The 25,532-nt window shown below is 44.0% G+C and overlaps 1 protein-coding gene and 1 non-coding gene across 12 annotated transcripts in view; one reads left to right on the top strand and one right to left on the bottom strand.

Annotated features, from left to right (window-relative positions):
- The window catches only part of LOC111863748 (troponin I), a 192,921-nt gene that overhangs the window by 133,789 nt on the left and 33,600 nt on the right, over positions 1–25,532 (top strand). For 7 of the 11 annotated variants that reach the window (XM_023850342.2, XM_023850343.1, XM_023850338.2 and 4 more), the window contains exons 1-2: positions 10,849–10,928; positions 20,517–20,560. In XM_023850342.2, coding sequence (XP_023706110.1) covers positions 20,546–20,560 — 15 coding nt within the window. In that variant the 5' untranslated portion in view covers positions 10,849–10,928; positions 20,517–20,545. Of the gene's footprint in view, positions 1–10,773; positions 10,929–20,516; positions 20,561–25,532 lie in introns of those variants that run through there. The other 4 variants (XM_033751202.1, XM_033751201.1, XM_023850344.2 and 1 more) reach the window with 1 other exon arrangement.
- Positions 5,677–5,749, bottom strand: Trnaf-gaa. The gene has a single exon. It is a non-coding gene; the product is annotated as a tRNA-Phe (tRNA).

Here is a 25,532-nt window from a genome sequence, read left to right as displayed (position 1 = left end):
CTTTCCGTAAGTCTGACCGTTCTCGAGATAATTAAGCAGATGTGAACGGAACTGATCATTAAACTTGTTGAGAACTATGATCGTTTAGGCACAGACTTTGGTGTGGATGGAGCGACATTGCATTAAGCCGCATTGTGTGGCTCCACAGTTACCAGGTTACGCAAATTGTGGCTGCGAGAACATTTGCGGTAAACACTTTGATAAATATTCAATTGTAGCAAAGGTAGACTGCTTCTTGGAAGTCCTAAAATAACACTAGAATACCCACACAATACAGAATGCCGGTCAAAATTATGATATAAAAATAGCTGACAGATCCTTTGAAAATATGGCAGGGTTCAATATTTTGAAATTAAATTTAAAACCAAAATTTGATTCAGGAGGAAATTAATAGGAGGCCGAATTCGGGTAATGCTTGCTACCATTTAGTCCACAATCTTTGCCTTCTCATCACAAACGAGCGAGTATTTTTTTGTTTGTTTTAGTGTATCGTGTCTATCCTGTGGTGGTTATTTATAACAATCTTATGTGGATTTGTGAACTGCATACTGTATTAAATAATAAGAACGGTTTACGATTGATTATTTGTGCGTGTTTTTAGTGCGAGGTGGCATTAAATGTTGGACTCGACGTATAATTTGATAACATGTAGGACTCGAAAGGAATAAAGGGAAAACAGGGGAATCTTATATTACGAAAGCATGTATACAAAATTATGAGACTTCCCAATTAATTCTCGGCAGATGTTTCGCAAATAATTTCACAGGACTACCGCAGTCTGTGGAGCTCTAAACTAAGGCGGGAGACCCTGAACAGGCTCAGTTCCGAAGCTCTAGCCTGGCATTATGGAGGTGCTAGGTTCGAATACTGGCCATGACACCGGCTCCCCTACCTGATATTTTCATGATTTTCCTCAGTCCCTGAAGAAGAATGCGAGGGATAGCACCTCAGACCACAGCCACTTCGCAAAAAATAATTTCCAAGTTCATCATTCATCAATCGTCCTAAATTTTATTTTTTAATTCGCTAGTGGGGGGTGGAGTCAAATTGGGTCCACTTGGCACGGCGGCCACTGATTGGCCTATTGTAGCCTGCCCCTGGTGATTATGATTATGGAGAATTTGGTGGAATGAAGATTGGCAGGGGACACCGAAGTACTCGGAGAAAACCCACCCCAGCGCCACTTTGTCCACCACAAATCCCACTTGACCAGACGCGGGATCGAAACCGGGCCGCCGCGGTGGGAAGCCAGCGACTAACCGCTTGAGCTATGGCGCGGCCTACCTGTCCTAACATTTGATGCGTCATACAATTAAACACGTATAACGATTGTATTAAAGGAAGTTATCTAAGTTGTTTGAGCAGATAGTAAAGTAGCAATCTCATTTAAATTACTTAAGTGATTGGTTATTTACCTGTATTTGATTTGTTATTTATTTAATACACTCACATGTCCGGGTAACGTGACAAGTAATTAATGGGTTCCGGATTAGATGAATCGATTTATTGGATATTCACCAGACGGAAGTACAATTAGTTGTAACACAATCTTTCTGTAATTATAGCACTTCGTAACTACGAACAAGGATGAGGCCACATTAACTAAAATCTTCACTTCTGATTTCTTCTAACTTCTTGGTCTGTAGTCTTCTTGGACTCTGCTTTACTCTGCTTTGCTACTGTTATTGCTACTCTGCTTTGCTACTGCTATTGCTACTCTGCTTTGCTACTGTTATTGCTACGCTGCTTTGCTACTGTTATTGCTACTCTGCTTTGCTACTGCTATTGCTACTCTGCTTTGCTACTGCTATTGCTACTCTGCTTTGCTACTGTTATTGCTACTCTGCTTTGCTACTGTTATTGCTACTCTGCTTTGCTACTGCTATTGCTACTCTGCTTTGCTACTGCTATTGCTACTCTGCTTTGCTACTGTTATTGCTACTCTGCTTTGCTACTGTTATTGCTACTCTGCTTTGCTACTGCTATTGCTACTCTGCTTTGCTACTGCTATTGCTACTCTGCTTTGCTACTGTTATTGCTACTCTGCTTTGCTACTGTTATTGCTACTCTGCTTTGCTACTGTTATTGCTACTCTGCTTTGCTACTGTTATTGCTACTCTGCTTTGCTACTGTTATTGCTACTCTGCTTTGCTACTGCTATTGCTACTCTGCTTTGCTACTGCTATTGCTACTCTGCTTTGCTACTGCTATTGCTACTCTGCTTTGCTACTGCTATTGCTACTCTGCTTTGCTACTGCTATTGCTACTCTGCTTTGCTACTGCTATTGCTACTCTGCTTTGCTACTGCTATTGCTACTCTGCTTTGCTACTGCTATTGCTACTCTGGTTCTATCGAGTCTTGTTTTACGACCGACGGTCAGTCGGCCAGTCTGTCTTGGCACAAAGCACCCATCTGGGGCTTGCGACCAGATATTTATTACTGATTGACAGTTACGGTCTTGTTTTTGTGGGCGCCCTCTCTGACGAGTGGACGGGTCTGTCTTTTGTATATGCCGCTGGCCCTTGCCAGCGCAGTTTTTCTCGGGTCCGAGTCTCTTGGTACTCGCGACCATATTTTACTGTCTCAGATTTGAGACTTCCCCTTTCGTCGCCTCATACGACTCGCAGGGTCACGGTGGAGGTATTCGAACCCGCCTCCACACGGCGGTCTGCTTCTGTTCACGAATGAACTCTGTCTTATATCTGTTTGGCGTACCGAATAGGGAGACCGAACGGAACAGTTCATCTCGCCGTTGTCACGAAAACGAACCTAGCCGTTATAACGGAAACCTGCTTCTGTATGCGTTTCCCAGGACACATCTTGATAGTTCCTCTGTTGCGTCATCAGCTCCCACCCATCCGTTGTGCAGGAAACATTTCCAGGCAACACGCTGACTCATCCTAGGGCACTTTTCGCTGTGGAAGCGTGCTCCGACAGTCCGCCACTTATGCAATGGATTCACACGTCACAGTATAAGCATTTGGCAAGGAAGTTTAGTTATGTAGTTAATAAGTTGGATAAGTAATTACTCAATTAGGTTTTAATATAACAAATGTTATTATTATTTGATGTTTTTAATGTTTATGTTATCTCTCGCAGATGGTTTATGCTGTGCTTAGTTTATATATCCCTTCTTATGTTGGTTAATCGATTTGACCCCACTGGGTAGGTTCCTCCTGAAGAGGGAGACAGAATCCAGTCTCCGAAACGCTGTGTTTTCAATAATAACAGGACGATTTTTAATGTCCAGGAACACAGTAATTATATTAATATGAAATCGTTTTAAACGTTTAGATGTAATATACAGGTCTATAGCGTTAGCATTACAACAGCATGCTTGGCAGTCTGTTTTCTGTATGTTAAGACCTGATTTCTTAAATGCTGTTTCAGTGAGCTAGGGACTTCAGTATATCGATTTGTTTTCTGCGCTTGCAGTTTGTAGGTATGTACTGGACGAACTCTGCAAAGAAATTTCTTTCTGCGGCTTTCCTATGTTGCATTTGGCCAAACGAAGTTTGCTACTTCACCTCTTCGCTGGGTTCCTCAGCTGCAGTGCAATGACGTCTCTTAAGTTTGCTGCCAGTCGACGCTGGCTGACGTCACGCCGTCATATGTGGCCTTGTTTCGGTCTCGGTCCGCTATAAGACGCTAATAGAAGGCGGTGGAACTGGGTCAGAAGTGGCCACCTGCCTTACCGATCGGCTGTACACGGACAAAGTGACCTGTGTGTTCTGCGCGGTGTCTTGTCCGTGTTGGTCAAGCTGTCGGACTGCTTGCATAATTATTATCTCTCCATAGGGAACCTTGTACAAGCGTAAACAAACGCCATTCGGTGAGAGAGGTTCGAAACCAGGCCCAGTATATTGACAACATTCCTTCTCTCGCTGCTGTTCCCGAAAGTCACGGTTCCAACGACGTATTTTCTGATCCATGGAAAGCTTTGTCACGTGTCCGGGGTTCCGTGACTAATAATAATGGGTTCTGAATTGGACGATTCGTTTACAATCTCTCTTTTAATCACAATCGATTATAGCGCTATCGTTAATCGACCCACTTAACAAATCACTAGGACATGTTACATTCTCGTTCTTGTACTGTCCACTCTCAGGCTCTCAGTCATCTGGGAACCTCTCTCAGGTCCAATTCCTACAAGTCAAAGTCAAAGTTACACTTGTGACTGACGGTCAGTCAGTCAGTCAGTACTCTTCTTATTGCTAGTGGGGTGGGACTAAGTCCCTTGTACTGCGGCCACTTCTGGCCTATTGTACCAGCCCCAGATGATAGGTGAGGGTGATTGTGGAGCAATTGGTGGAATGAAGATTGGCAGGGGAAACCGAAGTACTCGGAGAAATCCTGCCCCAGCACCACTTTGTCCACCACAAATCCCACTTGACCAGCCCCAGGATCGAACCCGGGCCGTCGCGATGGGAAGCCAGCAACTAACAGCTTGAGCTATGGCGCGGCCCTCAGTCAGTCAGTAAGTCTTGGTGTCGAGCCCCATCTGGGGCTCATGACCAGACATTAATTATTACCATTTGACAATTAAGGTATTGTTTCTGTGGGGCGCCCTCTCTGACGAGAGGACGGGTCTGTCTTTTGGATATGCTGCTGGCCCTTGCTAGCGCAGTATTTCTCGGGTCCGAGCCTCTTGGGACTCGCGACCATATTTTACTGTCTCAGATTTGAGACTACCCTTTTCGTCGCCTCCTACGACTCGCAGGGTCACGGTGGAGGTATTCGACCCCGCCTCCACACGGGATTCCAATTCATACAGCTCGCAGCTCTCGTTATGTATCCCCTGCACGGACTACACAGAAAACACAATCTCTATTGTTGAAACGCCTCTGGTGGAGTTCTCACGTGGTCGCTACACAGCTAGTTCATTGGCGCTCTGCTTGCTGCTTAGCAACTGTCCCGTATTATTGGCCGCGTATTTGCTTAAACATGTTTACCGAGCTATGGGTTTTTCTGGCTTTGAGCGACTTTCCAAAGAGTCTTATCGTCTGGAATGTGACGTATAGGCTTTGCTTTCCGCCTGTTTATGTGGAGAATCTCAAACCTCACACTGGAAACGTATCTTGTAACACTAGCGCCTCCAAGTGGCTGTTGTGTAAGGTACTTGGCAGTCAGCTGAATTCTACAGACACCTTAGTAGCAGTGGGTGGTGGGTTAGTAGCCGTCGCTGTGCAATTACGTTATTGAGCTCTGTCTCTAAAACGTAAAAAGGAAATTATCGGTAAATACCACGTACTCGTATTAAGGATAGAACTTTAACATAACTTTAACATAATCGTAAGAAGATTAGGATATCTTACAAGTTTATTCCCAATGGTTTCTGCATCATTAACTAGTAAAGAAATGTAAAGCTATCCCTGTAACAGGCCATGGAGGCCCATAGGTTTGTGAGACGTTGAGGATCCCACATTATCTAGACAATCGGCTCACAGATAGCGGTGAGGTTGTCAGCCTTAGGCGCCGGCCGCCCTTTACCCCCAGGAATACTCCTGGTACTCTTTTCTGATAGATACTGAGCCGACCCCAGGGCCATAGTGCGGCTGGAAGGATTAAGTAAATTGAAAAAATTCAATGACCTCATCGGGACTCGATCCCGCGACCTTCCGGCTTGTAGCATAGTGCGTCAGCAAACTATGCTACCGCGTGTTCCCAAATATTTATGGCAAAACCCTGGATCGAACCAGGGACCTTTAGATCTTCAGTCTAACGCTCTCCCAACTGAGCTGTTTCGGCCGTTAATATAGGTAGTGCTGATGAAAATAAATAAAAAGTATCACTGCAGAAATATCTTCCTCTGTCAGAAGCTGGTATCCAGGGTCTCCCTCATCCAGCTTAAGCCAATCTTGAATATTTTCTTGTGTGGTTTCAGTCTCTCCAGCTGCCCCCCACAGTCTGAATGTCCTCTTTCTGTAATCCCTCTTGCTCCTAAATCCCATGCGTCTTTTAAAGCATGTGCTAAACTTTGAACAAAATTTTTCATTTTTCGTATTTCGATTTCGATTAAATACCAGATTAGTGAGGCTTGCCATATTACTCTTCGTTGAATCAAAACTCAACCGACATCTATCGGCAACCATGTGTCTTAGTAGCAGACTGTCCGCCAGATGGCAGGAGCGACGTGTTTCATGGCCGTCCGTTGTTTGCATCGTGGACACGAAGGAGTAGCAGGTGGTCATCTCGATGCCCTCTTTGTGGCAATGTCAACTAATGGCTCCTCGTGAGCCAGGATAGGTCAACACAGCGACTAAGTATAGACTGGACCATAAGGGAACTGGGGTTCACACCTTCGCAGGACAAAAACATTTATCTTCCTCACAGCGTCCGCGCCGACTCTCGGACCCATCCAGCGCACTGTTCAATAGGTACCGAAGTTTGTTCTCCATGGTTAAAGCAACCGAGGCGTGAAGCTAAACTACGTTCTCCCATGCCCCCATATATTTAAGCACAGCGACACTATACACTACCATTTGCTTACATATACGGTTTTATTTGCGAAGGGATCTACTAACGAATAGCTTTCGTGTCAAAACTTTGCATGCATTTTCTACTTTACTTGCTACATATTTCCGCTCTACTCACTTCACGGTATAAACTGGAGTACTTAAGAAATCTCCACGTCTATGACAATTGTATATTCATTACCGTGTTCACAAAAGAGCACTATTGAATAAAAATAAAAATAATAATAATAATAATAATAATAATAAGTAAAATAAAGGTAAAGTAAAGCTATCCCTGTAACAGGCCCTGGTGGAGGTCCATAGGGTTGTGAGATGTTGAGGCTCCCACATTGTCTAGACAATCGGTTCATAGGTGGTGGCAAGGTTGTCAGCCTTAGGCGCCGTCCGCCCTTTACCCCCAAGAATATTCATAGTACTCATTTCTGTTAGAGGCTGAGTCAACCCCAGGGCCATAGTGCGGCTGGAAGGATTAGGTCAGTTGAAAAAATCCATTGACCTCATCGGGACTTGAAACCGCGACCTTCCGGCTTGTAACATAGTGCCTCAACCAACTACGCTACCGCGTGCCCCCATAAGAATTCAATTCAATTCTTTATTATTTATGTGCCGAATCAACAGCCGCAAGGCCAATTACAGACAGAGCACAGGGTAGATACAAGTAATTACATTATGGACAAACACAACGTAAAGCCAAAGACAAATTACAGGTAAGCACTGGACGAAAACACAATAATGGAGACAAGTAAACAAACAAATGATAATAATAATTATTATATTAATAGGAGTCCAGCGTTTAAGGATGACAACCTCACCGTCATCTGCGAACCGATTTTCCATAAAAGGCGATAGCCTCGACGTCTCACATCCCTATGGGCCTCCACGGCCTGTTACAGGGATAGCTTTTACCATTTTATTTATTTTTTCACGCTTGTTAAAGAAATATCGGGGATGTCCGTGTTTTAAGTTGCTGGGCTGCTGTCTAAAACTCACTATGTATCCGGCAGGCTTTGTGACCGACGCTCGGTACAGGTTTTCTTCTTTTCCCTGTCTTGAAGCAATTTCTAAAACAGTTACCAAATTCGAAGTTCTGGTACAGTCCTCCTGTTTAATTTGATCACAGTCAAATCCCTTGCTCTGTAGGCCTCCAAATTATCTTCCAAAATTATGGAGCTCGGAATTAATCAGACAATTAAAATTCCGCATCCCTTGTTTACAGTGGTTCACAAAACTTAATTCTCTGACGTGAATCTACAAATTCGTTCACAAACACTGAGACTAGTGAGCATTGCTCAGGTTCTGAATAACTACCATTCCCGAAACTGAAGAACCAATCCATGGCTTGGTGTGCCCCCCGATTCCTCTGTCTCCATCCAACCAGCTCCAGCACTCAAGAACCCTGAGAGGTATTTACGTATGTGCCATGGCTTCCTGATGTCAGTCCTTGAAGGAGATGGATAACACCATCGATCTAGAAGCTCTCTGCCCGTACCGATAACTTGCCAGATGGTTTCCCGAAATAGCCGCACGGTTTGTTCATATTGCTCAAGAAATCGTGACGTCAGCAGTCCCCTTAACCCACAAATCAACACAGAAGGCCTCCATTGGCCCCAGGACATGCGCTCCTGTAAACATTGACAGAAAGAGATTTTAGGTTTTAAACCTGGAATGTCTCCGTGTAGTCTGGTAGGTGGCTACCAACGTTATAGGGGAAAATACTGACTCCATCAGCAATTCTATGTTGTAGAGAGAAACAGAGGATGCCCGCGAAATTTTGACAGCCATCTACCAAAAACTTCTGGACTTTATATCCCAGGCGATTGTAATTCTTTGCTTCGCCTCCTTATTCCACTCCTTCATGCCTCCCGCCCGCCCCCCTACCGGCCAGGTGACGAAACTGGGGCTTGCTGTCCCCACCCAATTTCAAGTTCAGAAACTGTAAGTCATGAAATCTGCAAATTCAGCATCGAGTGGTCACTGCCCATAGCAGTGCTGTTCTGTTGATAACTGCCGAGTTAGCGATCGTGGCCGATCTCAAGGGGGGCAGCTTCTCATGAGTTATTAAACAGCACTGTACCCACGCTCGGCTTTAGAGACTCAGTAGTTAAAGCCAGCAAAACTCTAGTGTAACTTTATCGTGATGGCATAGGAATATCTTTCGTTTTTTGTAGTTTCTTCTGGTGGTTTGAGTCTGATTCCACTTGGTACGTCGGCCACTACCTGGCTTGTTGCACCAGCCCCGGAAGACAGATCATGAGGAGTGTGGAGCAGTCGGTGGAATGAGAATTGGCAGAGGAAACCGAAGTACTCGGAGAACTCCCGCCCCAGTGCCACTTTCTCCACCACGAATTCCACATAAGTTGACCTAGACTCGAACCTGGGCCACCGCGGTGAGAACTTGACGACTAACCGCCTGAGCTTTGGCACTGCACCAGAAATATGGTACTTTGCATGCAGAGAAGGCAATTTATGTTCCTCCTATCACCGTACAGCCTGGTGGGGACCTGCAACATTTATCAGAAGTGCACTTTTCGTTTACCTGCAGAGATTAGGGAGGGGTTCGAGGGTTTTATTATCGCAGTTACGTTAGTTAGAAATTAGTTTCTAACTTACTGATATTTAGAACTTGACCTGACCACGGAAATTCCGACTTGACCTACCTCGTAGGGCTGAAGAGCCTGAATTCACACCGTGAAAATATAATTTCCAATCAAGGGCATGCATGTAACACGAATGAGAGATAAGTGCACGAAAACTTCTCATAGAAAAGCCTGAAAGAAAGAGACGAACAGGAATATATAAGCGTAGATGGAATAATAATAATAATAATTAATGTGTTTTCGAAGAAAGAGAATTGTTGGATGTTCATTGGATTCGTCTGGCTGACAATAGGGAGCAGTGGCTGCCTCTTGTGAACACAGTAATGAATCTTCGGGTTTGACGAAGTGCTGGAAATTTCTACAGCAACTGCAGAACTGGCAGCTTCTCAAGTAAATCTTAGCTGCATGAAATTAGTCAGTTATACAATGTGTTCCGTTCAAACCTCCCACATTTTAATTAATCATTGCGAACAAATTGTGATAAATTATGGATTATAAGTAACACCAGATGAAAGAAAAAATCAAAGAATTTTATTTCCGTTTTTCTTCGGCGCGTATACCTTGACATGTTAGAACAATTTCTGTATCCCGAGGTAGCCGATCTGCAGCCTAACATAATCTTCCAATAAGATGGGGTCTGGATGTTCGGAAGTCCCTCAATGCCAACTTCCAAGATCGTTGAATTGGAGGTGGCGGACCAATTCGATGGCCACCACGTTCACCGGACCTCACTCCGCTCGATTTCTTCCTCTGGGGTTACGTGAAGGACCGTGTGTTCGTGCCTCCAGCGAATTACCTCCCAGATTTACGGGCCCGCATCCCTGAAACGGTTGCTACTGTACCAATGGACATGTTGGAAAGAACGTGGCAAGAAATTGAATACAGATTGGATATTGTTCGTGCTACCAATGGTGCACATGTAGAGGTTTATTAGTGTGTCAAATAAGATTTGTTGAGTTGTTCTTCTATTTCCTTTAGCTTCATTTTCCTACCATTCACACTTGCTGTTCTAAGATCTCATAAAATGTGGGAGGTTTGAATGGAACATCCTATATTTCAGTCTAATAAGAACCTTTTATCTGATTTGACATTCTGAGTGGTTTCCCCCTTGGAATTCTGTAAGTATTTCTTGTTTGTAATGTCATTGCATCAAGTGGCTGCACTACTAGACACTCAGCAGGTCTAGTGTTACGCTTCAAGGGGCAGGGGCCGTCCGCCCTTTTGACCAGACCGGAGACAGAGCGAAAGGTTCCATCCCGGGAAGAGCTGGACAGACCATGGAATATCTCCCAGACTACAAGGCGTCATATGAAAGACGGTAATATTCAGCCTCAAAAAGGACTGAGGTCAAGTGTCAGGAAACCTGTCTCCCAGTGCATGGTGCTTGGACACGAGGACAACTACAATTTTCATCAGCTCTACTGTACTTCGGCCGAGTCGACCCCAGGACCATAGTGAGGCTGGAAGGATTAAATCAATTGAGAAATCCAATAACCTCATCGGGGACCGAATCCGCGACTTTCCGACTTCTAGCATAGTGACGGCCTGCACATAAGGCTGACAACCTTACCGCCATCTGTGAGCTGATTATTAAAAAAAAAAGTGGGATCCTCGACGTCTCACAACCATGTGGGCCTCCACGACCTGTTACAAGGATAGATTCATCTTTTGACTTACTGTACTTAACCCACTTTTGCAGCGTGTCTTCAGTTTCTTACGCATCCCAAAATGGAGCGCCGAGGAGGGGGGATGCGGGGGCGTCTGGAGCCTGGAGCGGACGCCGCCCTCCGCAGTCAGTCCCAACACTGCGCGCTGAGTGGTCGCCTGCTCGACTCCGGCTTGCTGCAACACCAGGTGGGTCCGGCATGCAGTGAGAAAAAAAGAACAGTGTGGCAGGTGAATGTGACGCCGTGCTTTCTGGTAGAAATTTATCATCCCAGAAGCCACACTGCGCTACATTCCAGAAAGACGCAAATTTAATATTCACTGTCTTGAGATCGTCAAACCGTAAGAATGTATGGTGTCTGAGAAGGGGTGGCTGTGAAGGGGTGAGAGGGAGGGAAGTGACAGGAGGCTAGAGAGAACTGCAAAGTGAGGGCCTCCATATTTTGTACTCTTCGCCGCATGTTATTAGAATGTTCAAATCAACAAGAATAGGCTGTCTTGGGCACGTAACATGCATTTGTTTGTTTATTTGTTTGTTTGTTTGTTTGCTTGCTTGCTTGCTTGCTTGTGTCTGTTACTTTACGAAACTGCCAGTAGACATAGCGCAGAATCTTAGGATGACAGGGGAAGAATAAATTAGAAAAGATATGGAAGAAATCTGTCATTGTCAAATCGTAGTACTATCCCTTTATTTGTCTGGAGGGACTGAGTAAAACCGTGAGAGCCCTTAATATATCGGGTGCCTAGGCCGAGATTCAAACTTTGCGCTTTCCGAATAGAAACCAAGAGCTTCAGCGCTCTTCCAGCGGAAAAGATTGCAGATATTTTTTTCAGAAAACCCGAAGTGACCAAACAGAAACCTTCAGCTCACACCCTCTCTCTATGGCTCCACAACCTTTTCGACCTTGGCTTATTTTTCAGTTTCTTAATCCTATACAAATTCAATAAGACTCCTTGGACGGGGGATCAGCCCGTGGCAAGGCCGCTACCTGCACACAGAACAGCAGAAACGGAATAAACGCACACACATCCATGCCTCGAGTGAGATTCGAACCCACGATCCCAGTGTTCGAGCGGGCGGAGACGGTTCATGGCTTAGACCGCGCGGCCGCTGAAATCGGCTTTGAAGTCATTTATGAGGATAAAATTAAGATTTCAGATTTCTTTTTTATTGCTAGCGGTGTGGGACTAAGTCCCTTGTACTGCGGACACTTCTGGCCTATTGTACCAGCCCCAGATGATAGGTGAGGGTGATTGTGGAGCAATTGGTGGAATGAAGATTGGCAGGGGAAACCGAAGTACTATGAGAAAACCTGCCCCAGCGCTACTTTGCCCACCACAAATCCCACTTGACAAGACCTGGAATCGAACCCGGGCCTCCGCGGTACGAAGCCAGCGACTAACCGCTTGAGCTATGGTGCGGCCTATCTTCAGATATAGTATGAAAGATTGTGGGCCGAATGTGTTTAGTTTAGTATCTTCGCAGAATACTAAAAAATGATCACATGACAGAGGATGCGATGGCCGGGTCGTGTAGCACACACGGGAAGGACGACAAACTTGTGCAATATTTCAGAAGCAAAACCTCACCAAAGAAATTTCTTATCGCTATTGTCTCAGTTTAAAGGACAATTATAGAATGCATGTTAGAGAAATAAAAATTTCGGTTGCTGTCTTTAATGTCTACAAATTTAACAAAGTTAATTGTGTTTTATATTAATGGGGATATGAAATGTGTACCTCTTTCTAATGATGCTTGTCGACATAAATATCAAGATTGGTTTCATTCCGTGAAATCAATAAACTATTGATTTGTGGTCAATTTAATGGGATAAATCAGTAATCCTTTGACTTCCATGTGAAGAGTAAGAAAAAAGTAAAGCTATCCCTGTACCAGGCCGTGAAGGCCCATTGGGTTCTGAGATGTTGAGGGTCCCACATTATCTAGAAAATCGGCTCAAAGATGGCGGTAAGGTTGTCAGCCCTACGCGCCGACCGCGCTTTACTACCCAGGAAAATTATTTAATTAATTCCTGGTACTAATTTCGGTTAGAGGCTGAGTCGATCCCAGGGCCATAGTGCAGCCGGAAGGATTAGGTCAACTGAAAAAAGTCCAATGAACTCATCGGGACTTGAACCCGCGGCTTTATGGCTTGTGGCATAGTGCTTCAACCAACTGCACTACCGCGTTTCCCCCTCCATGTGAACAGTGCAGGTATATGAACAATTAATTTCATACCTCACAGGAAACACATTACGTCTCCGCTACATAGCCCAACCGGTTAATGCTGTTTGGGGAAACAGTCGCTGTTTATTGTGAGAACCATACGGAACACACAGATACACTGTGTGGGCAGAAAATGCTTAGTTTCTTAACGTTAAAACAGATAGTACGTATTATGACCCCTGTGCTCTCAAAAGTTGAGACTGTAGGTTCCTTCCGTACAATAAAGGAAATACTGAACAATTCAAATTTGTAAAAAAAAAAACCTGTCCCTGTAACAGGCCTGGGAGGCCCATAAGGTTTCAAGATGTCAAGACTCCCACATTTTCTAGAAAATCGGCTCGCAGATGGCGGTGAGGTCAACCTTACACACCGGTCGCCCTTTAACCCCAGGAAGATTCCTGGTACTCATTTCTGTCAGAGGCTGAGTCGACCCTAGGACTCTTTGCTACTGGAATGAATAAGTCACTTGAAAAATCCACTGACCTCATCGTCAATCAAACCCGCGACCTTCCGACTTGTAGCATAGCGCCTCAATATGAGTTCCGAAAGGTTATCATGTTGTTACTGAGAGAGGGCTCCACCGCTTCAAAGTCTTGGTGCTGTAATGCAGGTTGCTACTCTCCTCTTAGTGGCACGTGACGTTGTTGTGGGCCAAATGGATGTCAGTATTTTTAATCACCTAGTATTTGTAACTAATTTCACTTGCTGTTCATCTGTCAGTCATGACGCTTCATGACGTCGATTCTTCTGCACGGGTGTGAAACTTGGCTTGTCAACAAGAGAAAGTGCCGCACCTGGGTACAGGTCGTTTAAGAAGAAAATTCAGTTGAGTTCTGAGAATGTAGAGATTAACTGACAGTCAAATGGAGACAGTTACGTAGAAGTACACCTGATAGTTTGCTCCTTCCTTGTATTTTTTAACCTTTCAGGGAGGAACATAGACTGATGGTTTTTGAGAACGGTGCTGAGGAGAATATTTGGACCGAAGAGAGATGAAGTGACGCGAGGTTGGAGAAAACTGCATAATGAGGAGCTTCATAACTTGTACTCTTCTCCAAGTATAATTAGAATGATCAAGCTAAGGAGGATTTAGATGGACAGGGCATGTAGCACGAATGGCTACGAAGCTTGTGTATGGAATATCTGTGAGAAATCCAGAAGGAAAGAGACCACTAGGAAGAAGAAGAAGACATAGATGAATGGATAATATTAAAATACATCGTAAAGAGATATGATGGGGTAGTAGGGACTGGACTGACTGACTGACTAAGGATGGGGACCAACAGAGGCCTCTACAGAACACGGTAAGGAACCTTCGGGTTCCATAAAATGCTGGGAAGTTCTTGAGTAGCTGCACAACTGGCAGCTTCTCAAAAAAGGCACAGCTCTATGCAGTTAGTTATTTACGTGAACTAAAGCTCAGTCGGTAAAGCGCTGGCTGCGAGCTCGACGTCCGTTGTTCGTTCGCCGGCAGAGGAAAGAAATTATTCTCCTCTACACAGCGCCCAGATCGGCTCTGGGGACCACTCAGCGTCCTCTCCAATGGGTACCGGTGGCTCTTTCCCCGGGGCAAAGCGGCAGGGGCGTGAAGCTGACTACTCACCTCCATCTAGTGCCAAAGTAAAGAATTGTGGAGCCATACCTCTACTCCCCAATAAGTTTTTATGGAGTTTTGCTTAATTAGTTAGACTCAGAGACTTAACTTACATGAAGTACGTGCTTCGAAGTGCTAAGGGTCTTTTTCAGGACAGATCACGGCAAATGCTGCGGAAACGAACGAGACAATATATTTATTGGGGAAGTCTTGTGGAGACAGAGATTTTGAGATCACAGAATGGCACAGAGTGGAAGAGATCTTAGTTTCAGTAATTTTAGGCCCACTCGAGGGGGGGGGGTGAATAAGTCGTACGCCATTCTCCAGCTCTTCATCTGAACCTCCTTGTGGGCCCACAGCTGCATTGCCTTCACAACATTAACATCTTCTGGTACATTTTGTAAAAAGAAAACTGTTCGCTTCTTTTTGTGAAAGCGTCTTCAAAACTAGGCCTCCGTGTTTTGTTTTCCACGCATAACACTAATGCAAAATTGGCATCATCTCTCACTCCAACTGGACGCATCTTTGAACTTTAGGTCTACTGAATGATCTTCAATGAAATATGGATCTCTAAAAGTTAACTTGGGAACTTCTGCATGTTCCAGCCTGCTCTAACATTAAAACGAACTCTTTGTTTTCTCCCACAGAGTGAATTTATGTCTTCATGTGATTCTCACAATGGACACCGATTATTTACATAAACATTGTTGTCACATATATGGTCTTAGCGTGACGAATAATTGTGGAACCTAGATATGTTAATTGGATTTAGTGAATACTCAAAAGTCACAGCTTCAAGTAATTATAACACTCTGAAGATTACTGTAACTATAGCACATAAAATAAAGTCTTCAACGTCCGCCTGCTTAGCGTTGCTTGGTAACACTGGTGGTAAAACTGCACTAATTTTTAACCTGGACATCAGGAAATTGTTAGTTTAACATTGCGGCCTTTTTAGAAATTCGACAAAAACCCCACAGTGCAATTTGGATATGAGGCTGCGTGGGCCCTAGACTCGGTCCAGGCGCAATAATGGCGAAGAATTCCTGCACCTGCGAGAGATCGAACCTCGACGCGTTCATTGACTGAATTACCTGGCTCATTAGGTACACAATGGATCTAAAGTGAATCACGGAACATCTTTATATGGATCTGTCGTGATTAGAGGTAACGTTTTCTTTCCAGTAAGCACTACCGCGTCCAGAGTATGCGTGTATCCACAGGTCTCGCTGAAATTGTTCCCAAATTTCTAACCTCTGACCGCTCGCTTCTGTTGCAGCCCAACCGATTCAAATTCATCAGAACTAAACCCACAAAGATCAAATTTTATTCAGATTATGAAGTTCGCCTTTAATCATAAAATCAAAATTCGTGGGCTTTTATCTGAAACCCATAATTCTTACCGGTATAAAAACTGATTCATTTCTCCCCCAACTAAAAGAAGCGTACCTGACCTCTTCAATGACATTCCTTCTACAACCACTCTTTTACTTTAACTCCCCCCCCCCACAATGGACTACAAAGTTTATGTATCTAAAATGTAACGGTGGAACTATCCCCGCCCTGAACTAATTAAGCACTTCGCCATGAAGACACATGGAAGGTGGACGTATAGACCTACGTATTCTTGACCTTGGCACTAGTTGGAGTGATCAGCTTCACGCCCCGACCGCTTTAACCCTCGAAAAGAGCCCCCGATACCCAGTGGATAGGAGACTGGGTGGACCCCAGAGCCGGTCTAGACGAAATGGATATGAGAAAAATCCTGTTCCTACCGGAACTCGAACTCGGGCCTCTCGGCTCTCCAGCCCGTAACCAGTCGCTATAGTGACTGAGCTATTCAGGCGCATATGTAAAGTAAAATTGTTCGTATACTTAACTAATTAAGCACAACGCCATGAAGGCGTATGGAGGAGTTGATGTGTAGATCCACATTTTCTTGACGTCGGCACTAGTTGGATGTGAGTGGTCAGCTTTACGTCCCTGACGCTTTAGCCCGGGGGAAGAGCCCCCGGTACCCATTTGACAGGAGGCTGGGTGGGTTCCAGAGCCGGAGGATGTGGAAGAGAGAATATTCTTGAAACTACTGGGACTCGAACTCCACCTCTCGACAGTCCAGCCCGTAGCCAGTCGCTATACCGACTACTCTATCCCAGCTCCTGTTCTAGAAGCATATATCTGTAACACAAATTGACGTTCTCCCTGAGCTAAGCGCTGCTCAAGCCCTGGGTAACACCCTTGCAAGAAAGTGCTGCAGAACTCCTTCGGCTTGGCTACTCTTGCAGGCTTCAGAGGGTTAGTGCACGGGGAGCTGTAGCGATAGAGCTGCAGTGCTGTTCCCATTCGCTGCCACCAAATTTGGCGCGGTGTACGCTTACTGCCAGGCTGGCGGGCTATTTCCGTTGACGCGCCTTGTAAATGAGAAACAGGCGGCAAGCACTCGATTCGTATCTCGTCTGTACTCTCTCTCGACTTGCCATCTAAATGTAAATAATATACAGCGTCCTTCCGACAGCCACCCACAGCCGTGATTCCAGTGCTGTCCCACTCTCAATATGTGCACACACACACACACACACACATGAAGTCGAGTTAGCTTAGTCGGTATAATGACGGCGTACGGGAAGAATGGCCTGGGTTCGATGCCCGGCAATGCGAAATTGTTCTTTTCTCTACAGCGTCCAGACCGACACTAGGTGCCACCCAGCCTCCTATCCATTTCGTGCCGGTGGTTCTTTTCTCTGGGGTAAAGCAGCAGGGACGTGAAGCTCACCACTCACCTCCATCTAGTGCCACGATCAAGAAAGGTGGAGCTACACCTCCACTCCCACGTATGTCTTCACGGCATAGTGCTAAAGTAATTAGGCACAGGGACAGCTCTACCTTAAATAAGCACATTATATGTAATAATCTTGTGTCTCCTGGAAACATACGCTCTTCTTGACAAACTTACTGTAGCTCAACCAATCAAGAATATTCATTAATCATTTCGTATTTATAAGAGCCCGCCACTGGGCTCCACCACAAACCACACAAATTTAGTCCACAGTTTTACGCCTAGTTCAGTAAGATTAATCTTAATATTATCCTTATATCTGTGATTATTTCTCCCAAGCTGATCCCCTTCGTCTGGTTTTCGGGCTAAAATACTGTAATGAATTCTAGCCCCCCTTACGTGCCCCATGTCGCTTTCATCATACACAAAAATGCAAGGCCTCTTTCTTCCCGGGGATAAAACTACCGGAGCTTGAAGCTGTATATGCACTTCTATGTAGTGTCGATCACTACAATGAGTTGAGGTTCAATTCCACATCTAGATATACACCTTAGTAGTCTAGTGTTTAGACAGAGGGGCAACTCGACACACAACAGATATGGTTTGTCTTCAGGCCGCGTGAAGGTAATTCTGTTTCCTTTGTCATGTTCTTTCTCTGTTCTTCTCTTCACGTTTGTCTTCAAGGAGAAGAAAGAAGATATAATGAGCTGCATATTTGTACAATAAACAAATAAATGGAAAATGTAATAATATAGGTAGTGCTGATGAAAATAAGTAAAATATATCACTGCAGCAATTTCTTTTCTGTTAGAAGCTGTAATCTTGGGTCTCCACCCAGCTCAAACCAATCTTAGATATTTTCTGGCATGGTTTCAGTCTCTCCAGCTGCCCTCAACACAGTCTGCAAGTCTTCTTGCTCTAAATCCCATGTGCCTCTTTAAAGTATGCACCCAACTTTGAACAGAATTTTTCATTTTTCATTTCTCATCTCATTATCCTCATTAACTGTAACTGGATTAACGAGGGTTTACTGAATTCCTCTTTCGTGAGACATGACAAACTTCGAAAGACTCTCAGTCAAACGGCAGCCATTGCAGAGGGGCTCAGGAGGGACGGCAGAGAGCCCACCAGTCTGCACCACGCCAGCTCATTGCGTCATGCAGCTAGCGCTTAAGCCCTTCTTTCTGTGAGCAGGCCTGTCTGCCACTTGGCTGGACACCAATAAGATTACAATGAGCTCGGAGCAGCGGCGGAGTCTTCATATTAATCGCGCTAGAACCGCTGTCACTTATGAAGAGAAGTATTAAGCACTTCACATATTTGCAGAAGAATAGATCGGGTAACACATCGCATGTCACCTCTGTCCACGCAATCATGTTAACATGGTGGACTTGCCTGGTGCTCGAGGAGGTTGCAGCTGGCGGAAGAAAGCAGGCAACAGTGGGACGGAGAAGCGCGTGTTTATGTTGGAAAACCTCATGATATGTCTCAAGATTTTGACCTTCACAATTATTTGGCAGTATTTTTAGGGGTACTAACGCAAGCCAGAATACTTGTCCAAATATCTAATTTATTTTCCTTCTCGCTTTGTAATTCATTCCCCTTTTATCTTTAACTTCATTACATTTCAGCTCAAATTTGCAGAGTTGTGTTGTACGATATGTGTGCGCAATTGCCAGAATTTGTAGGACTCCTGTCTGCTAACACTTCTGAAAAATTATGTCTCACCTCTGATAAAGCAAAAGAGAAGTAAAATTATCCTCGTGTTTAACTAATTAAGCACCTCACTATGAAGACGTGTTCGAGAGTAATTGTATAGATACACGTGTTTCTGACCTCGGCACCAGCTGGAGGTGAGTGGCCATCTGCCTCTGTACCCTCGGTACCCTTTGCATAGGAGGCTGGGTGGGCCCCAAAGTCGGTCTGGATGATTTACACCCAACGGGACTCGAACTCAACTTCTGGTTGCGAGTGTGAATCATAAAAGTTACTTTGCCCTTGCATAGAATTATAGTCGTAAAAGTTTAGCCCCGTTATGATTGTTATTTTGTTTCATTTTTCGCAAAGAACTTTCAGTAAATACAAATAGATGTATTTTTTTTTTCCTTGGCACTACAACCCTAGTGAGCCTAGGCCTACCTCCATGAACTTCTCCGTTCACTTTCGGTTTTTCTAGATCATGCACATTCGGTAGGACTCCTTGGGCGGGTGATCAGCTCGTCGCAAGGCCTCTACCTGTACACAAACACAGAAAAACGCACACACATAAACTAAACATCCATGCCCTGAGTGGGATTCGAACCCACGATCCCGGTTTCCAAGCGAACGAAGACAGTACATGCCTTAGACCGCTCGGCTACCATGACCGGCCAAATAGATGCATTACCTACTTTGAATTTGTGCCACATAAATTAAAATATTCTTACTGCTGCCATGTCTGCAATGCTTATATTTGTGGTCTGTCTTGGTACCAAAGTTCACATGCCTAGCTACACTGGTTCGTTAGTTACGACCATAGAACATGGAACTTAAGAATATTTCCTCACGGTTGTCATATTTTTATTTTACATTGTACAAGACAGTTATCTAAAAAAAAAGTTGTACACTTTCTCATGATCTGTTACAGTACATCATGTCGGATCCTAACACAGGCCTCAGTGGCGGTCCTCTTGATTTCACTTCACAAGTTCGCTCATCCTCCATGTTGTGATTGTTGAATGTAAGATGTGTAGAATTCGGTGGGTTTCCCTTAAATGACACGTGTTCACACCAAACTTCGTAAAAGTTATAAAATTCAGAAGAGAGTCACTCAGACTCAAGACAGTGGTCACATAAGCGTTTGTTTTCTAANAAAAAAAAAAAAAAAAAAACAGTAGGGTGCAGACAATAATGGAACAGTCATACCCCGTGTTAAAATGTCACTGACTTCTCTCCTGACACTTTGCAGTTTGTAACGTTTCTTTATCAAAGAGATTTATTTCTCTGCTGCTTAGATTATGTTAGTTTCGGTTATGTGACCGATATTCACGGAAACTGTTAACAACTTCATGTAATTTCGGGTCACCTTATGCTCGCACAAAATACCACAAAGATGATGGCCACACTACTGTGTGTCTGAGGATTCCTGTCTCTTCTGACTTTTCTGAAGCCATATTTGTAAGATTCTGTGTTTTGTTTCAGGTCCCAGGTTCAAGAACTCGCACACAAACATGGCGGACGATGAGGTGAGGTAAGTATCTAGATGGCCATGACCGTCTTCCTACAGAAAAGAATTTTACTGTGGCAGAGCTGGAATAGCGATCAGTGTTGCACTGTCTTGCAGGATAGGTTCCAATAGCCGGGCTGAATTAGTATAATTAACTTCTTCACTTGCACGCGGTAGCGTAGTTGGTTGAAGGGCTATGCTACAAGCCGGAAGGTCGCGGGTTCAAGTCCCGATGAGGTCATTGGATTTTTTTCAGTTGACCTAATCCTTCCAGCCGCACTATGGCCCTGGGGTCCACTCAGCCTGTAACAGAAATGAGTAGCAGGAATTTAATAAATAATTTTCCTGGGGAGTAAAGCGCGGCCGGCGCGTAAGGCTGATAACCTTACCGCCATCTTTGAGCCGATTGTCTAGATAATGTGGGACCCTCAGCGTCTTACAACCCTATGGGCCTTCACGGCCTGGTACAGGGATAGCTTTACGTTTTACTTACTTGTGAAATAGCTCGATTAATTTCTGATTTTATCTTGAGACCTATTAATCAGAGTTAATTGAAATATATACATAAGTTTTAATATATTACAGATAGAGCGTTCACTGCTAACAATTCTAATGTAACGAAATGTTTACAGCAACCCCCACCCACCCAACCGTGGATTTCAGATAACCTCGGTTATCAATTTACGTCTATTCTTGTGAACGTGGTATTTGTTTTTAAAGGCTTATCCGCAGTTCTGAATTTGTCTGTTCACGAAGGACTCAGTTGGCTCAGCACAGAGATACACATTTACTAGCTACAGGACTGTAATGACAGCCAAGCACAATATTCTTTGTTCCAGATTTTCACTGAACTGCATCTGCGTCTATTGTTATATGTCGTAAATTACGTAGGATCTTCTTGGATTTAACGCCATGTAGTCCACTGAAAGTCGTGTGCAAGTGCCATGTACTGAAAACTGAAGCTAACTATCTATAGCTTCCCAGTAGGTTCATATATGCATTTTATTAGGAAGACACAGAAAAGAAAAGTTACCTGTTTTATGCATTAATCTAGACAGAGACCTGGTTAACGAGTACATACGTAAGAGATCTCATTAAAGAAGTACATAAGGACATTCAAGTGCATAATATAGTCATGAATTTACTTAAAGTTTGTAAAGGTACATTATAATAGTAATTAATTTATACAAATGGTAACTCTCCTACCATTCTCCTAGATAAATAAACCATGCTTGGAATAATTGAATATTTCTCCTCCTTGAAAAAATTCAACTCTTTGTTACATATGTCGTTGCCCTGGTAACTGATTGTTGTTTCTCTTCCTCCATGCCCCTCCTCATTTCAGTACCACAAAACCTACACAGCTCTCTGTGACTTCAACAGGTATCACGTTTTGTTTCAGCGAAATGTGGCAACTTCCTGCTGATAATTGCCCCACTTCCGGATCTTAAATACAAATAGATTTTCTGCATTTCGTGAGGTACGCAGTTTATTTTCGTTGCAGTAAATACAGATTCTGAAACCTAGAAACGATATAATCGGAGATATAAATAATGGTTCAAATATTATTTTTAGATGTTCAGCGCCATGTTACAAGCCGGAAGGTAACGGGTTCAATTCCCGATGACCTAATCCTTCCAGCCGCACTTTGGCCCAGGGGTCAACTCAGCCTCTAACAGAAATGAGTACCGCGAATCTTCCTGAGGGTAAATGACGGCCGGCGCGTAAGGTTGACAACCTCACCGTCTTCTGTGAGGCCACTGTCTAGAAAATATGGGAGCCTCGACGTCTCACAACCCTATGGGCCTTCACGGGCTCTTACAGGGATAAATTTACTTCTTCTTACATAATATGGGAGAATGATAGGGGAATTCAAACATTAATTACTCTAAGTTTGCTCTATTTAGAGGCCTAAATATATATTTGTATTCTCTGCCTGAAAATACAACTGATAGAAAATTTACTACGAAACTGAATCATAATTTCTGTACAGCTGAAGTTTCCCGTAAATGAGCGGACTCCGTTTCCCTGTGACATTACTCCATAAATCCCAGGAAAAAATTTGATCACCCAGCGATTTGCGATAAGTAAATGTTATACTCTTTGTCATGGCAGAAGCAATTCAAGTAGCATTGATTGATGTTAAATAAATTACTATTTATTCGAGGTGAAGGCAAGTCGGTTGGCAATTTTCACGGGTTGTGTCACGCATGTTGACATCATCACGTGATTTCTGTGTTGCCCCTGTCAAACCTCAACCCGTACAGCAGGTCCGCACAACGGCAAAGCGGCTCACCCCGGCATCCCGAGTTCAGACATCGGTGGATGAGCGCGGCTCACCTTACTCACACCTCACCAAATGAGATACATTGCGAGTGAAACACAGCCTGGTTTGGTAATGGAGTTTTGTGGTGCCAGTATCAATTTGCCCATTGTCCATTTCCCATATCAACTAGGATACGAATTTTCACGAGTTGGTTCTGCTGCCTGCTTCAGGTGGTTGGTTGTCATGATTCTCGTCTTCTTGCATTCATATACCCATATTGTAATGGTCTTGCATGTTTCTGTACCCTCTGAGTACAAAGAAAGTGGCTGTTGGAATGGTGTCCGTCTGTCAGTCTGTCTCTATATATGTATGTATGTGTGTACATATGGAGGCACGCCGTTCCCACCCCATGACTCAAGGTACGCGGGTTCAAACCCGGCGGAGGTCTTGGAATTTTTAAGGGCGGAAAAATTCAGGGAACAAGTCCTCCGGGAGGGACTTTAAGCCGTGGGTCCCGTGTCGTAGCTTTACGGCACGTAAAAGATCCTCATGTCTCTAGGAGACCTCTGAGCAAAATTAGGTAAAAAGTTTCCCGCCCAAATAGTTTCCAGTGCCTCCGGTAGATGGGGGAACTATCGGGTACCTCTGCCAGTAGAGGGGCCGAACTCACTGGCTGATAGTAAGCACCAGTAGCGGAAGGGTATGGCGACTGGTAGAATATCAAAGGGGGACGTACAGTAGATCAACAACTGGTCGCGGTGCATGGGGAAACCCACCCCCTCTAATAATGAATTAATGAATGGAGGCACGCGGTAGCGTAGTTGGTTGAGGCACTGTGTTACAAGCCGGAAGGTCGCGGCTCCGATTCCCGATGAGGTCGTTGGATTTTTCAATTGACCTAACCCTTCCAGCCGCACTATGACTCAGCCTCTACTAGAAATGAGTACCAGGACTTGCATACACGAACCGACAGAGGCGAGGGCGAAACTCACAGCCGTCACCAAATGCATTTACGTAATTGGCTTGGCGGGGGTGGGGGCGTGGTGGTAATTCATGCTGCTGCGGACCGTGTGATTGCTCCTACATATATGTCACATGACGTACCACGTGGGTTCCTGCAACTATGTCGTTACGTCGTACCGGTTTCTGATACGCTCAGTTATTCACCCAACTTTCTCTTCGTTACGGAGTGAAAGGTGGAGGGAACGCGCATGTCCTGTTTAGGTGGAAATGGTCCGTTACTGGCTAAGAAATAAATGATATGTACATGGCAAGATTGGGGGCGAGCGGTAGCGTAGTTTGTTGAGGCACTATGCTACAAGCAGGGAGGTCGCGGGTTCAAGTCCCGATGAGGTCATTGGATTTCTTTCAATTGACCTAATCCTACCAGCCGCACTATGACCCTGGGGTCGACACAGCCTCTAACAGAAATGAGTACCAGGAATATTCTTGGAATATTCTTGGGGGTAAAGGGCGGCCGGCGCGTAAGGCTGACAACCCTCCCGCTGTCAGCCGATTGTCTGGATAATGTGGGATCCTCAACATCTCATAACCCTATGGGCCTCCTCGGCCTGTTACAGGGATAGTTTTACTTTACTTTGCTTTTCTTTTACATAGGAAGATTAATAAATAAATAGGTAACGGATGAATGAGAATATAAATGAACTTATACATAAGAAATGAATTTGTAAATAAGCAAGTTACAAGATCACTGAAAGAATAATGAATTCAGGAATGTTTGAATGAAATTTGCAGTTAATTTAATAACATTATCTCTATGTCAAATTATACAAAGTCTGAAAATGATAGAATAAAAATAAATTAGTGCATACATGAATAAGGAATGAAAAAGATAAGTCTATACGATATTAATTAGGGAATTGATTAATAACCGAATAAATAAATAAGACAGCCAGTCACCTGAAAGCGAAAGTATTCAGCCTTGAACTTTAAGACAAAAGACAACGTCTCATGTATTATCGGCCTAACAATTTGGCTTCACATATGTCCTTTAAAAACACATTGTTACTGGCTTCTGTAACTGCCAGATATGGCATCAGAAAGTGCGTCCATGACTATAATTTCACTCCATACGTAAACAACTCTCACGGCTTGTATCTCTTTGGTAAAGGTAAACAGTTCAGGCCACACGCATGGCCTCATGCTGTGTGTTGCAATATACAAGACATCATACACATTCATAATGCATATCGCATGCCACAAAAGTACACATAATGGCGCATGCGCTGAGGATTCCAAGGAGAAGAAGATCTAGGAGATTACAACTGTAAGACCCGTGTTCATGCTAACTGCTCCATGTCCTATTGCTCTATGTGTTTTCAGGACTATTTTTGTGTGTGCTGTGATTACATGCATTATTATTATTATTGTTATTATTATTATTTTCTCAGATATGTTTATTTTTAGGCATGCAACGACTCCTCAACCGCACAGCCATATTATTTATATGAAATAATAATGCAACTCATTTCCCAAAGCTGTATTTTTACATTTGCAATAAAACTTTTTCTGCTGTTCTCTTACATTAGCTGGCCATATTTTTTTATATATTTTATGATGTTTATTGCTGGTTTCATTTTGTGTATATATGTGTCTTAACGCTATCTGAAGCACTGACTGTCTTTATCCCAGTGAATGTTTCGAATCAGCATAATATTGTGTACATACTTGAGCTTGAAATGTTTTATGAATTATGTTTGGATAA

The sequence above is a fragment of the Cryptotermes secundus genome, unplaced genomic scaffold, assembly GCF_002891405.2.
Source record: "Cryptotermes secundus unplaced genomic scaffold, Csec_1.0 scaffold572, whole genome shotgun sequence".
In the NCBI taxonomy this organism is placed as follows: Eukaryota; Metazoa; Arthropoda; class Insecta; order Blattodea; family Kalotermitidae; genus Cryptotermes; species Cryptotermes secundus.
This window is presented reverse-complemented; position numbering and strand designations above follow the sequence as displayed.